Source organism: Seriola aureovittata, chromosome 4 (assembly GCF_021018895.1).
Source record: "Seriola aureovittata isolate HTS-2021-v1 ecotype China chromosome 4, ASM2101889v1, whole genome shotgun sequence".
Taxonomy (NCBI): domain Eukaryota; kingdom Metazoa; phylum Chordata; class Actinopteri; order Carangiformes; family Carangidae; genus Seriola; species Seriola aureovittata.
Window position 1 is genome coordinate 2397634 of NC_079367.1, and position 15584 is coordinate 2413217.

The 15584-nt window shown below is 41.3% G+C and overlaps 2 protein-coding genes across 3 annotated transcripts in view; one reads left to right on the forward strand and one right to left on the reverse strand.

Annotated features, from left to right (window-relative positions):
- The window catches only part of usp32 (ubiquitin specific peptidase 32), a 54662-nt gene extending 43785 nt beyond the window's left edge, over positions 1-10877 (reverse strand). The window contains exon 1 of one of the 2 annotated variants that reach the window (XM_056373950.1): positions 10694-10877. In XM_056373950.1, coding sequence (XP_056229925.1) covers positions 10694-10751 — 58 coding nt within the window. In that variant the 5' untranslated portion in view covers positions 10752-10877. The remainder of the gene's footprint in view (positions 1-10693) is intronic. The other variant, XM_056373951.1, reaches the window with a different exon arrangement.
- A 299-nt stretch (positions 10878-11176) lies between these two features.
- si:ch1073-145m9.1 (uncharacterized) lies at positions 11177-15532 on the forward strand. Its single transcript, XM_056374004.1, has 6 exons — positions 11177-11899; positions 11971-12066; positions 12691-12803; positions 13224-13347; positions 13435-13595; positions 13694-15532. The coding sequence occupies exons 1-6, from the start codon at positions 11860-11862 to the stop codon at positions 13757-13759; spliced, it is 600 nt and encodes a 199-aa protein (XP_056229979.1). The 5' UTR covers positions 11177-11859; the 3' UTR covers positions 13760-15532.
- The last annotated feature ends 52 nt before the right edge of the window (positions 15533-15584 follow it).

The following is a 15584-nucleotide window of genomic DNA, read 5'->3' on the forward strand; positions in this document are numbered from 1 at the left end:
TTATTCATACACAAGTATTCCGTTGCTAATTTTGCAAGTCGGGGATATTTGTTTTTGTTGTTTCCCACCAGTCACGGGGATTGATGTGTAGAGGGGGGGGGGGGGGCGCTTGTCCCGGCAGCACTGATTTAGTTCAGTAGTTGTGTTCTGCGTTACAGGATTTTAAATCAACACGATAGTCGCATTAACTATTCCATGTTTTCAAATTTAACGAAAATCATGACCCATCACTGATTTTGGCAAATGCTCGTATTTCCAGGAAGCAGCAGCAGAAGAAGAAGGACGGGGTTAATGTGCAGAACTATTTCAGTGACTTCCTGCAGGACGAGAGTTTCCACTCCTGCATAAAGATAAATACATTTCTGCACATTAACATTCAAATAAACAAGGGTTCCACTTCACAATAAGACTGCCCTTATAAAGGATTTAGAAATGGTTTATAATTAGGTATTAATTCAGTTGTGAACACTTAACACAGATAGATTGGTGCAGGTTCACTATTTGGCAAGATCAAGTTAATGCTTACTAATTAATCTGACTAAAGACTTACTACCATTTATTGTCAGCGGAAAAACAAATTAGATAAACAGAATAATAAATATCTTAATATATACAATATAATAAATCTATGTTTATGTGTTGCCAGACTGTAAATGCAACACAATATTCATTTTATCTTAATTATCTTGTTTTCATAATCGTTGGAGACAAAATCCTAATAAAAAATAAACTTAGATTAATCGCCCAGCTCTACTCAGAGGTCGGTAATAAAAACAGTTTTCTTAACAATCATGATTCTGCTGCGTTCTCCATGACGACGGATGAGAACAGTGATGTCTCATTAAACCCTTGAATAAACGAGAGCGTCTGTAGCTGATACAGAGCTGCAGAGAGGACGCTGAGCGGAGAGGGAATGAGCGTCGTGTCTGAGGACGACGGGAGAAGAACAGAGCTCATAAAAAACAAATTAGAAAAAGGTCAGAGTCAAAGTCAACGGAGAGTTTAAACTGCGGCAGACCAGCTTAGTCCCGAGGAGAAGGAGAGGGGGGTGTTTCTGGGATCATTATTCCTTCATACAGCAGAGGATTGAAAAATACATCACGCATCATCCTGGGATTTCCTGAGATAATCAGGATGGAAAACGTTATTCTTAATGGAAGATATCAGCGATATAAATTTGATCTATGTCCAGGTACAGCAGCTGTCAAATACATACCCCCCCACTCTACTAAACCAAGCATCAACCTCCAGACTGAAACATGAAGCATCAGCAGTGAAGAACCAGAAGCTGCAGTTCCTCTAACGACCACTAGAGTCTGGCTCCAACAGTGAGTCAGTCCCCATAGACTCCCATGTTAAAATGTCCAACTTTACAGCAGAAATAAACATGTTTACAGCCTGGTACAAAAACTGTTCTGGTCTCTTTTGGATTAGGCCAGAGTTAGGGGGCGGAGTCAGACACTGCCAAGATGGCAACAGTGGGGCAGCTCACTCTGAGCTTCAGAAACCCGTGGGCGACGTCACAGAGGTGTCGTCCATCTTTATCTAAAGTGTGTGATTCGTTTATTGTTTATTTTCTTTTTTTCTGATATTCTTATTATTATTTCTGACTGTAATTCTTCTTCTTTGCCTAAATGTGGACGGAGCTGGGAGGGATCCAGTAATATTCAATTTTGTGTTGTTACTTCTTTTTCTTTAGGCATAAATTATTGATCACAAAAAAAGAGTTGTGAGTAACTGAATTTTGGAACAGCACAAATAAAAAGCAGCAGTTGTAATTAATGATAACGGCACAGTGAGTGTGACACTGAAAAACACAGTCTCCATTTTAGCAACGTTCTGCAAGTGGATCATGTCTGTGCTGCTGCTGCTGCTGCTGCTGTTGTTTTCAGATTTTCCATTTGAACTGAAGTCCTAGAAATAACAGAGACGGTCCACGTTTCATGCAAATCATTCTGCACTTACGTTTCAAACTCTCACAGGGTGAAAAGATGAAAGAAAGATCAGCAGACGCATCAATTACTCCACTAAAAATCAGCTTCAAACCAGAACCCAGTCTGGTCACAAGACAGGATGTGGGAATCCAAACTGAGCAGATATCAGGGCTGAACAATTCATTGTTTTGACGATCAATAAATCTTTTCTTCAAAAGGATCATGGGAGAAAATCATGATCTCAGTTCTGATTGAAATCAAATGACCAGACACAGAATCAGAGTCTCTTTCAGACCTGCAGGACGAACAGACAGATCTTCAACTTCAAGACAGTAAATGATGCGTTCACAGTCAGTCAGACGTGACTCAACTCGTTTTACACAACGTGCTGTGAAAACAATAAAATATGGAAACACATGAAACATCCTTATCCTCGTGGAAATGACGTCCACATTAAGTTAAAAAACAAAAAAACTAACTACATCAAACTGTAGTTTCACTGGACAACGACTGGAACCAGCAGCCTGATGCTCCTTCACTGTCTGTAGGAAAATCTTCACCTCTCGGATTCACAACACAAGCCGTCTATTAATCTATTAACCACAGGTATTGTGTCCATCTCTAAACAAACGGAAGAACAAACAACAACAAACAACCTGGAAACAGAGGAATTTCACCGCCGTAAAATCTCTTTCACTGCTGCAAATGCCTTAACTTTTCTCCTTAACTAAGGAAACCTTTTAAGAGTTTCTGTGCAACACCCAGGGAGTTACTCCCTCAGCTGAGGAGGAATTAAACCTGTCATACTCATGTAGAAAACTTAAGGTGTTTTGTGTCACAGCTCGACCTCTGCAAACCCAGACAGTAAATAAAGAACATGTGTGGCTTGTGAATTAGAGAGAAGTGTTCTACTATACAAGTGATGACACCCCAGCACTGAGGGGGAACAGCAAAGATGGAGGAGGAACACAAAGCGGTCCAGACCTCGGAGAACTCTTTGTGTATTGTGATGCTGTGATACAATGGGTGGACACTGGGCTGCATTAACTGCACTGGTTACCATTCAACTCTCAGAGCACAATGGGTCTGATTTCTGCAGACCCCCCCCCCCCAACACACACACACACACACACACACACACACAGTCTTCAGACATCGCCTGGGACCAAAACATACTGTAGTTATTGCAAACATGCATCCCTCTCTCTAATACTGTAAACACACACACACACACACACACACACACACACACACACACACACATTCCCAGCAGGTTTTCTGTGTAACACCATCTCACTAAATCAACATGGCAGCAGAGCAGCGAGCGGCACAGCCCTCCGCTGTGACTCCATATTTGCTGTCGTATGAAATGAGCCGAGCTGCTATCGCTGCTATCAGCAAGACTGGAAACACCCCCACCCCACCCCCACCCCCCTGGCCCGGCCGGCAGCGAGCGCAGAGGCTTCTGGAGCAGCATGCAAATACTGAACTCACATGAGCCCCGGTGACCTTTCAGTCAGGCTGAACTGTCAACAGAAACACCTGCAGGCAGAGATACAGCAGCCCTGTTCCTGAAAAGCTCTGTTCACCTGCGACCACCACACCAAACATCCACCAAACATCCACCAAACATCCACCAAACATCCACCAAACATTCACCAAACATCCACCAAACATCCACCAAACATTCACCAAACATTCACCAAACATTCACCAAACATCCACCAAACATCCACCAAACATCCACCAAACATCCACCAAACATTCACCAAACATCCACCAAACATCCACCACGAGGCTGCTGGGACAACAACATCTTTATACTTGTATTGACAGAATCCTCATAATGAAAGTGTGCTCTCTGTGTTGTGGCTAACCTGTGTGTTGGTGAACTTCCTCCATCACAGTCTGACGTGTGACGGCAGGAAAAACACAATATGTAGATAACAAGACTAATGATGGTTTCAGGGTTCTGGTGACATTCATGTCAGCTCACTGTCATGACCACAGACTGCAAATAAAGATTGTCGGTTTCTAAAGCTCAGAGCGAGCTGCTCCACTGTCGCCATCTTGGCAGTGTCTGACTTCGCACCACGACTCCCAGCTAATCCAAAAATGGACAAAGAGGCGGGGCCTGTGTGGAGCTGAGACTTCAGTGGCCACGCCCTCAATCCTCCATAACTTTAGTCCTTAATAAAGTGTAAACAGGTGAGTTATATAAACAGGTGTCATGAAGGAGTAAATTAGCTCTAGAGACCAAAACAGTTTTTGTACCAGGCTGTAAACATGTTTATTTCTGCTGTAAAGTTGGACATTTTAACATGGGAGTCTATGGGGACTGACTCACTGTTGGAGCCAGACTCTAGTGGTCGTTAGAGGAACTGCAGCTTCTGGTTCTTCACTGCTGATGCTTCATTTTTTCGGTCATGACTTACTGGAACTCAACAGAGCCATCCTTAATGTTGTACTCCCACTATGACAAGTCAAAGTGTCTGCTGTTCAAAAGAACTTACATGTTTATTAACAGAGAAGATAGCCAGTCATTGCACTATAGCCAATCGCAGAAGCTGCTTTTTGTTTGATAAAAAGGTCAAATGTCTCACAACATACTAATATAAATGAAGCAATAAGCTGCTACAGAGACGCCTCGACCTATAAATCATGTTCTCCAGATGTGAGGGAACGTGATTGTTTAACACCGACCTCAACAAAAATCACATCATCATCATTTCCCACTCATAAACCTCTTATCACAATATCTGTAAAAATGAACCACAATGTGATTTCTTCTGCATGTGGTTCAGCTCTTGTACCTGAACTGGAACTGACTCACAAAAACTCTGCTCTGTTATCTGGGTACAAGTGCTGCACAGGACTCTGTCTTATCAGAGCACGTACAAAGGACTTTTAATGAGAATTTAACATTTACCAGCTGGTATTGTTTTCTTTTCCTCAAGAATCTGTGTGTGTGTGTGTGTGTGTGTGTGTGTGTGTGTGTGTAACACAGAAAAACACACCTACTGTAGAGGGAACTAACACAGATTTAGCTAACAGCAGTGTCACTGTGGGATTGTGCTCAGGCTCTGGAAAACAAGAAATATCAACGTGTGGTCGAGAGAAACGACCAAAGTAGATAAAATAAGCAACTGAACAATTCATTTTTAAAATGAACAACTAACAGGAAGTATTTAGGAAAACATAGGGCCCCTACATGAATACAATATTCAGTGGCTAACCAGGCGATGCCAAAGTTTAACCTGGGTACATTTTCTTTTCTTTCTTTCTTCGTCTTTGCTGTTCTTAGTTTGATTGTTTTTATTATTATTGTTGTTGCTTCTTTTGTTTATGTTTTTCTGTGTAATGTTATTGTTTTTTTAATTCCTTCGAACCGGCGACAGTCAGAGCAGCAGCTCCGTCCCTCCACATCATATCTCTGTAACGCTCTAACGGTGCTTCTTCAAATTTGGTGCAAGCATTCACTTGGACCCAGGGATGAACTGATTAGATTTTGGTGGCTAAAGGTCAAAGGTCATGGTCACAGTGACCTCAGAAAAAACACAATTGGTTAATATTTTATATGACTGTGGATAAACAGGGATGTAACCCGAAACTAGTCCTAGTGGCGGAGGGATACGTCCACGAGGTGGGGGCTCTAGTTTTCTTTTGTTTGGAAAATAAATAAAAAGTGACTTTAAAAAAAAACACAACAGCGTCACAACCGTTCAAGACGCAGTCACAAGACTTTACAGGTGTGTAGGTTTCATTTTCAAAATGAAAGTTAAAGATAGGTGTGGTCCGACCTATGACAACAGAGCGTCAACATGTCCCGGCTGCCGTCATCAGTCTCTAGTATGAAACAGTATTTCACTGATCTGTGAAGCTCAGTGAGTGAAACGGAGGAGAAACAACACACACCCTCGCTGTGCAGCTTTATTAATACTAATGGCTTAAGACTGTGTGTTATTGATTTATAGCAGCAGCAGGAAGTCTGGGACTGACATGATTGAGCAACTGTCAGATGAAAGATCTCCTTCCACAAACTGTCAAACTGACGATTTCACGTTGAAATCACTGAAGGGAATCTAAAAATCTTTTTTTTTTTTAAATCACACGTATTTATGACAACACTCACCGTGCAGTATTTGAATATGTCAGCAGCGTTTCCCATAGAGTTTATTTCAGCAGCGGAGTCAGAACAGCTTCAAATGAAACACAGTTATTATAGATGGGACGACTCGTGTTTGTCTTCTGTGTCTTAATTTACAGCTTTTGACATTTAACTGTAGAAATTAGTATCAAAAAGTGAAACGCCACAACACGGAAAATTACTCACAGCAGTAATGACAAGCAGCTAATTAGCATGCCTTCCTGTGAATGTAGCTAACGTTACATAGCAGCAAACAAATGTAGCATTAGCGTTAGCCTTTCTTGGACAGATGTTTGCTCGCACTAACCCCCCTTCACTTTTCCAGCAGTTGAGGAAACAACATACGACTTTTCTTGGTCTTGAGAAGCTGCAGAATTTATTAATTAATCCTTTTGAGGTCGACAGATGTTTCTGTTAATATCTTTGTGATAACACAGTGTAGAAATATGATTTAAATGTTGTTATAATCTGTAAAGACCTCTAAAATTTGCTTTAAGCAGAGTGACAGACAACGCTTCGACTCAAGATATCACAAAATCTCATTTTAGGCATTTATTAAACATTCATCGACTATTACACTCAAATATTGCCCTTTTATTTTTTATTTTATTTCTATTAATTTATTTCTGTTTGCACAGTGCAGAGAGGGTCAAACAGGAGTGTCATTATAGAAAGAGCCGAGATACTTCAGATAATTGTGACATACAACACTTGGGCGCTAAGTTATATGCAACCCTTTAAAAGGTGAATTTAAGAAACGATGTAGAAATCGTGAAAATACTCAGACCTCAGAGGGTTGATGATCATATGAAATTTTAGCAGCGGCAGGAAACGCTGATGTCAGTCAAACGTCATATACAAAACATCCTGCACGTCGCACACAGTCTGTAAAGTGTTTAACTATATCCCAGATAACCACACGAGCTACAGCCAACCTAAAAATGTCCAGCTGTGATACACTAACATGCAAAGTGCCATAGCAGACGTCACACTGGAAGCCTCTGTGGCGGCTGTGGACAAATCCACATCCAGGAGCGGGACGTGAGAATGCAAAGCAGAGGTGTATCAGCCCGGATGATAAGACCTGCTGACGTCCAGCACAAACACAAGGCTGCAGTTCTCAGGTGACTGTTACAGGTGACCTGTGTCAGAGCGGTGACCGCGGTGGTGGTTGTATTACTGAACTACAATGTGGTCAACCACACAGGGTCAGATAACCTGTGAGCGTATTCCAGGGAAAAAACTACGAAGCAGAACCTGATTCATAAGAAGTTCTGCAGGAGGTTGAAAGGGAGCGGGAAGTTCTCAAAACTTGGTTTGAAGTCAGTAAATTGTCACTTAATATTAAGAAAACTAAGTTTATGATTTTTGGAAATCAAAAAGAAAATTAACTAAAAATCTGAGATGCTGAAATTGAAAATTTTTGAGACTAAATTAAAAAAATTAAAAAATGAATCGATTATATTAAAGAAGAAATATCAAAGTCAATAGCAATCCTGTATAAATCTAGTGATATATTAAATCACAAGACCTTGTATTTAATTGACTGCTCACTGATAGTTCCCTATATAAAGTTATTGTGCGGAAGTGTGGAGGGTCGGCTTTAAAACCAGTATAAATTCAATAGTTTTTACGAGCCATACGTATTATTAATAAGGCACAAATCCATTAATATATTATTATACATTAATAAATTCTCATGCTATGAAATTTGATGATTTTAGTTTATTATAAAATAATGCAAATAATGTCCAGAGCTAAATCAAAGTCACTCCAGACTGGAGACTTACAGCTTACTGTAGAAAAAGATGAAAAAATAAAAGATAAGTTTCTATTGTTGGGGTTTAATTATGGAACAACTATAATATAAATTTTAAAATGTGTAATTTGCTTTTTGGTTTTCAAAATAAAGATTTACAGAGATATTACAGAGAGTGTGAAAAACAACATTCTTCTCTTTTTGCTGGGCAGCTTAATTGATAAGTAACTAAAACCTACTATGAACACACACACACACACATATACATATATATATATATATATATATATAGCCTGCCCATTCAAGCAGATACATACTTTTTAATGAGTCTGACTCACAACAATGAGCATGTGGCAGAGTGTTACAAAATAAGGCAATGAAACAAGCTCCACAAATCACCACAGAGGTTGGTCAACACTTCAGGCAAGGTCCAGACAGATTCTGGTAATTGAACACTATCAGGAAAGATCTGCTGCATGGATGAAACGTCAGCTGCTACTTCTGGGGAATTACTTCTCTGTTGTAAATTGCCATTTAAGAAGGAGAATCTTAAACATTAACATTCATGTTACTCAACACATGAATCAAACTCGCCTTCTGGATAATTTCACAATACCACACTAATGCGTCACCTTCATTCATGACCAATCATGTTTCTCCGACATAATAAGCATATTCTTCTGCTCAGGCTAATGAAATGAAACAGTTCAGGATTTCAAGACTCAAGAATCAGGAACAAACATCACATCAACTGTGTCCTGAATCTTTGCTGTAAATGGCAACTGTAAATCTTGACTGTGATGGATGTCATCACACGTATGATGCACAAACTTATGCAGCACTGATCCAAGGTTGTTGTCTTTAAAAAATATGCTCATCTAATAGGAATATGTGAATCTGAACATCTCTCAAACTGCAAAAATACTAGTTTTACTGTAGATATATTCCAGCAATTAGAATCTGTACAAGTGAACAGACAGGACACGTTCAACTTCACAAAATCAGGTTTGAAGGAACTCTGACTGATCCTGAGTTTTACAACAGGAACACATCAAAGCCTTTCCAACAGGATGCTACCTTCCCTGACCATCATCATCATCCTTACTGGAGCGAGCCTCCGTGAAAACTGACCCAGTAATTGCTACACTCCGGCCCGGCTGTGGGAAGTAGGAATGCTGCCATGTGACTGGTCAGATAAGGCTGGATGGCTGGATAATTCCACCACCCCCTGTGTGTAAGTGTGCTGTGTGTGTGGTCACATGTGATCATGCGAGTTGGAATGGCGATCGGCTTGAGGAATGTTCAAAAACCAACGCACAAGGAGGCAACACTGAAAATATGGCATGTAGGTAATAAGAAAAAAACAACAGAATAGGTTAAGGTTTATTTATATATGCAACTGTTTTTGTGTGGAAACAATAATCTTAAAGATTGTTGACTATAAGGCCATAATTATTTAGCTAAATGTGACTGTGATAGTACAGACCGGTCTCACGCTGTCCTGGATGAATGTGTAACAGCCTCTCACAGCCTGCAGTCCAGACTGACAAAGGTCAGCTGCTGCCAACCCAGGGAGTAAAGTGCAACAAGAAGGCCATCATGGATAAGATCTCCTGTGTGCTTCCTGATAAATGCTCACCCACATCTTACATAAGTGCACCAACACTCAGGCTGTGCATAAATTACAACACAGCTTTACCTCAGCCATCTCTAGACTGTATGTAACCTCACATGACAGCAAAACACTTGTGTAGGTGCACCTGAGTCTATATGAGCTGAAATGCATAGTGGATACGGGTTAATGAGTTCCTGCTTAATGTTAGAGATGAAGCAATGGCTCCCTCAGTTTACAAAAAAATGTCCACAAGCTAATTTTGAAGCGTCTGAGAGCAAAACACATCTGTTTGTTGTTCCGCCAAACGCCCCGACTGCACGGCTAGCTCATGTGTGTGTTAGCAGAAACAACCCGACACACCACCAGTACACACACTGATGAGCAACGTTAGCCGATCCAAGCAAAAAATAAATAAATAAGTAAAATAAAACAAACAGTCTGGAGGCATTTCCCTCTGGGGTAACTTAGCTTGTAGCGAGCCAGCTAACTGTCTAGCTTTGACAAGTAAGCTAGCAGCAGCACAGATATTAACGTTACTCAGCGGTTGCTAGCTAAGGTGATAAAAGAGAAGACACACACCGTGTTGTCAGCCAAAAAAAAAAAAAGTTAGCACATATTCAAATCTATCTGCACAACTGTTTTGATTAAATACTGTCAAGCCAGAAAACCCTTAGCTACTCAAGTACCGCTTTCACAGACGGAACGTCACACCAAGCTCCGTCCAGAAATCCGTCAGTTTAACGTGACTTTGCTCATAAGCGAAGATACGCGCTTCATAAAACACCAGTCAGCGCTATTTCGATATAACTATAAAGAATACTTAAATTCGGGATGGCAAAAATCCATATATGTACTTTTAACTACAATTAAAGTAACATGTAAATACTACGAAACGCTTCTCACTGCAGCCAAACGGAGTGTATTTTGTGGGGGGGAGACGACACATGAAAATACAGGCATAGCTAATGTACACCTTAACATCTAATTAAAATCCGGGCGGTTTTCCTAAATGTTTCTATGCCGAATTCAGCTATGGATGCTAATAGTGCCGTAGAGGCCGTTTGTTGTTTCTTTGGACAAGTGTCTACCGTGTACATTAACCAAGGACACTTAAATCACCAGATTGCAGCGGGTGGTCAGGACGTCCTCCTCGTATGTACCGGGCTAGCCTGTTAGCAGACACTCGGCTAAGCTAGCGCAAACTGAGGTGGATTTAGTCACTTGCTTTTTCGGCTTACCTCTCTTGACGGCTTCGTCATACGACAGGAATCCTATCCTCGACTCTTTGGCCCCCATGCTCCCCTCATTTCATTGCAATGTGAGGAAATAAACGTTACGAGCCGAGTTGAGCAGAAGTGTTTGTCGCCGTATCCATTTATTGTGAACCAGGTTCCTGGTAGTGTGTGTATGTGGTGAACGGGTGAATGTTTTCAGCGACGCCTCCATTCTGTCACATGATCTGACTCTACAGGTCAGTTGATCAGCTCCTTCAAATGCCTGTAAACACAACTGAAGTTACAGACACAGGCGTTTGATGTCAACGGCAGTTTCTCCATAAAGTGTTTTCCTCTGTTTCTTGTTTACAAACTATAAAATAGGTTTTTGACTCATTATGCGCAGTCATACCGGGCTGTTAACGTGTATGCCTGTGTAAGTGAGAGGAGCACAGGTTGTAAAGAAGATGGAGTGGCGCCATCTTGTGGGCACTCTGCTAAATAACACCGGCTAACATTCACCACAGCGACACAGATATTAACGTTACTCAGCGGAAGCTAGCTGAGGCGATAAAAGGGAAGAGACACGCCGTGTTGTCAGCTATAAAAAAAAAAAGTTAGCACACTTATTCAGTTTAATTTAATTCAGATGCACTTAGCAACCATATATTAGGCTAACGGTAGCTCGTTCCAGTTCCCATGTTTACAGCGAGGCATCACGCCGAACTCTATTTAGAAATGTACCAATTTAATCTTAGCTGACTCATACGCGAGATATCCTTTACGTAGAACATCACTTAATACATCTTTGGTTTTGTGTGGGGATGTTAATGACTTCGGCAAGATCGGTTAACTAATTCCTTTGCACTAAACTGTACCGCACAGACAAGTAGGGGCGTTAACCGTCAAAAACTATGCTGATGTGGTGCTAGTGAATCTCCAAGTTTTTGACTTGAGTTTGGCGGGAAGCTTCTGCGCACGCTCCAGAGTTATACGTCGCCAGGTGGTGTGACGAACATGAAGAACACCCGAAGCACGTCACTTTAAAAACTCGGTAAGAGGATCCGAGTGTTTAACATATCGACGGATGAGTTACGACATGTGCCGCGCGCTTGTTTTCATAGTTAGAGAGGTCGGTTTAAATCGTCTTCCTCCAGGAATGACGTTGCATCACTAACTACTGACGGGAGATGGCCCGCAATGTGCTGCTGTACTGGCCGAATATTATTGGTGAGAAACACATGGTTGGACTTTAAGGAACAGTTGAAGTCACAGAATGAATGTGTGTATTTGTGTTTCAGGATACATCAGGATCGGCCTTGTGTTTGCGGCATGGCGCGCCTCTCAGACACCAGCTGTGTTTGTGCCTCTGTACTCTGTCTCCATAGCACTGGATGGTAATGTGGCATCTTTTTATCTTGTCTTACCTGCGTCCTGTCATGTTATAGAAAAGATGCACTTCACCAAATGAGGAACCTGATTATAAATTATAGGTATTGTGGATGAAATGAATGATATTGAATAAATAAGTTATGATAGATATATTATAACTTATTTATGATTATAGATAGATAGACAGATAGATAGATAGATAGATACTTTAACCCCTAGGGAAAATTCAGGTATCCAGTAGCTTGTTAGTAATAATAAAAATAATAATAATAGTAAATAATAAATAATAGACAATAATAATTAAATTAGTCCAGTTCTTAAGCCACTTCCTTTGGCTGAGGTGTTATACAGCCTGATGGCAGTGGAGACAAAGGATCTCCTGAACCTCTCTGTTCTGCAGTGCAGTAATAATAAAAAATTATGATAATGGTAATAATAATAATAATAATAGTTAACAAGAGACATAATAGTTAAATTAGTCCAGTTCTCAAGCCATTTCCTTTATACAGCCTGATGGCAGTGGAGACAAAGGATCTCCTGAACCTCTCTGTTCTGCAGCGCAGCAAGGTGAGACGTTGGATAATAGTAATAATAATAGTAAAAGTGATATAATGATGTGTTTTGTGCAGGAGTGGACGGGTGGCTGGCGAGGAGGCTGGGCCAGAGCTCCAGGTTTGGGGCCTGGCTGGACGTAGTGGTGGACAACCTGGGCAGAGGCATGCTGTGGGGCCAGCTGTTTGAGGTGCGGTGGCATATTGTTATGGAAAGAAAGGGAAAGAGTTTTTAGAGACGTTGGCCATTTTGTTTTTTTATTGTTTCACTCTCCAAGTAAAAATGTTGTGACTGTCGAATTCTTCCAAAGACAAACATGTTCTGCTGAAGGTAAAAGGAGCTGAGCGGCTGGATGTTGATCCTCTGTCGGCCATTTTTTTTTTAGATTGTGAAGAAAAACCTTAATTTACCCAGAATTCATTGCACCACAGTCTGGCTTACGATAGTCAAGAAAACTAAACTTTGTGCCACAGATGAATTCAGACTCTGAGTCTGTGACCTGTATAATTTTGTTAATGGTTTCATGTGTGTGCGTGCGTGTGTGCATGTGTGTGTGTGGGTGCGTGTGTGTGCGTGTGTGTGTGTGTGTGTGCGTGTGTGTGTGTTGCAGTGGGGCTGGCTGGTGTCTGCATTGGAGTGGTGTGTGTTTGTGTGTAACCACAGCACCAGAGGAAACCACTGGAAGAGCAGCTTCACCTGCAGCCCCCGACTCATTCAGGCCATCATGACAAACGGTAACGAGTGTGTGTCTGTGAATAAGATGATGATGATGATGATGAAGATGAATGACAGAGTTAATCTGAACTCTGTGCTGCCTTCAGGGCTTCGGACGCCGCTGGGCACGTGGGTGGTGAGCGGGCTGCACTGCCTCCCTCTGTGGCTCTACGGGCTCCAGAGGGATTTACTGTCTCTGCCTCTCTGGGTCCGAGCTCTGGGGACGACGCTGCTGGTCGCAGGCCGCCTGCTGGCTCTGTCAGCGGAGGTAGGAGCTCGCCCTCAAACACTCAGTAACCCGTGGTAACCATAAACATGATGGAATAGTTGTGAACGTGAACATGCGATCCATCCTCCTCTCTGTAGATGTGGTGTTTATGGACTCACGTTGAATACCTCGCCAGTGACGAGCCGGAGGAGAGAAAGAACTGAAAGACAGAGTCAGCTGATCTGCTGTTATTCCAGCTTCTGTATGAACAATGATGTCGGGTCACGTTTTGTTTTTATTCCTCTGCTGGCGACAGTTGGAGCCGCCATTTTGTTTTCAGGTTGTCTGTACGTCTGTGTCTTTCTTGTAAACATGATATCTCAGTAACGCCTTGAGGGAATTTCTTCACATTTGGCACAAACATTCATTAGGACTCAAGGACAGACTGAGTGATTTTTGGTGGCTAAAGGTCAAAGGTCAAGGTCATGGTGATGTCACAAAACATGGGTTTGGCTGTGTGAACACAACATATCCAGAAGTCCTCAAGGGAATCCTTCCACATTTTGTAAAAACCTTCACTGAGACTCAAGGATGAAATGATTAGACTTTGGTGATCAAAGGTCAAAGGTCAAATCCCTCTTTAACCATTACTCAAGACTTCACAGAAATTATGACAAATTTTGACACAAACGGTTCATATTTTATCTGACTCTGGATAAACAGGGATGTGAGGAGGGTTTCAACCTTCTGTCTAGTTTTTCAATGAGGCTGTTTTACAGGTAGAGGAACGTCAGTGAACGCCTCATTTAAATCAGTGAACATGATTGATCTGGATATCCAGATACATGTCAAACAGAACACAGATATTATAATTTGTTGTTGATGTGAAACTCAGTGGCTCAGAGTTCAGTTTCTCTTCAATCAGAGAGATGAAAAGGTTCGGACTGTTTCCTGAATCTCCTCAGGTCAGTTTAAAGTATGTAATAATAATGTAATGTAATACTTCAACATTAAACAACACAACAACTTTGTGTTGGTGATAAGACAAAAGACAATCTGTAACGTCTGTTTACTTATGAACCAAAGGGAGAAGCTCAGTGTGGACAGAGATCACTCCAGGACTGAACAGGAAGTCAGTGTAGGGGACTCAGTTTAGTGTAACACTGATGTGAAGCTGTAGTTTCCTGTTTCTCCTGACTTACTTCCTGTGTTTTACACCTGCAGCAGGACAGAAGAAGAATGAGTGTTAAACATTCACAGGAGAGATGATCATCGTAGCTGTATATTAGTTTTTACCATGGAAAACTCATAACATCCAGTTTATTTATATTATTATAAATATATAATATTATTTATATTATTATTATTTCTTCACGGACCTCCAGCAGCTTTGTGCTTGTTCACCAGGGTCTGCTGTCGAGACCTGTTCAGTGTCACTGTTGATGATGTAAATGTTTTGTTTCTCTGCAGCTGCAGATTTGCTGGTTATTTCTTTGTTGTAATATTTTACAGAAGGAATGTATTTTGTACTTCGGGTTTCTGTTTTATAAGAGCTGTGTCTCTCTGTCAATGTTTTATTCATCTATCACTGCAGGAAGGTTATTACTGGTGCCGTGCAATAAAATGCTAAAAGACAGTTGTAGGAAGTGTGGTCCTTAAAGAACCCCCCACAATTTACAGATGTCCCCTGAACACCTCACATGCAGACTATCAGTAAGTGCTACGATTAACATACGTTTCTTAAACACCTCACATTCAGACTGTCTGTAGATGCTACAATTTAAACCTCACCTCACATGCACTCTACTGGGCGACACTACAATTTACAGATGCCCCCTAAACATCTCACATGAGGACCATCTGTAGACCGTTCGATTTACAAATGTACCCCAAACATCTCATAGGAACACTTATCAGTAGATGGTACAATTTACAGATGTTCCCTGAATGCCTCACATGCAGACAATCAGCACTCAGCTCCTTTTTGATGGGTTCAGCACAGCAGCAGTTCACTGTGTCGTGTCTCTATTGGAGGTTTATTGACGTCAT

Coding starts and splice junctions, on each gene's coding strand:
- si:ch1073-145m9.1 (XM_056374004.1), top strand. CDS start 11,860: ATGGCCCGCAATGTGCTGCTGTACTGGCCGAATATTATTG. Junction 11,900..11,970: donor GTACTGGCCGAATATTATTG/GTGAGAAACACA, acceptor TTTGTGTTTCAG/GATACATCAGGATCGGCCTT. Junction 13,596..13,693: donor TGCTGGCTCTGTCAGCGGAG/GTAGGAGCTCGC, acceptor TCCTCTCTGTAG/ATGTGGTGTTTATGGACTCA.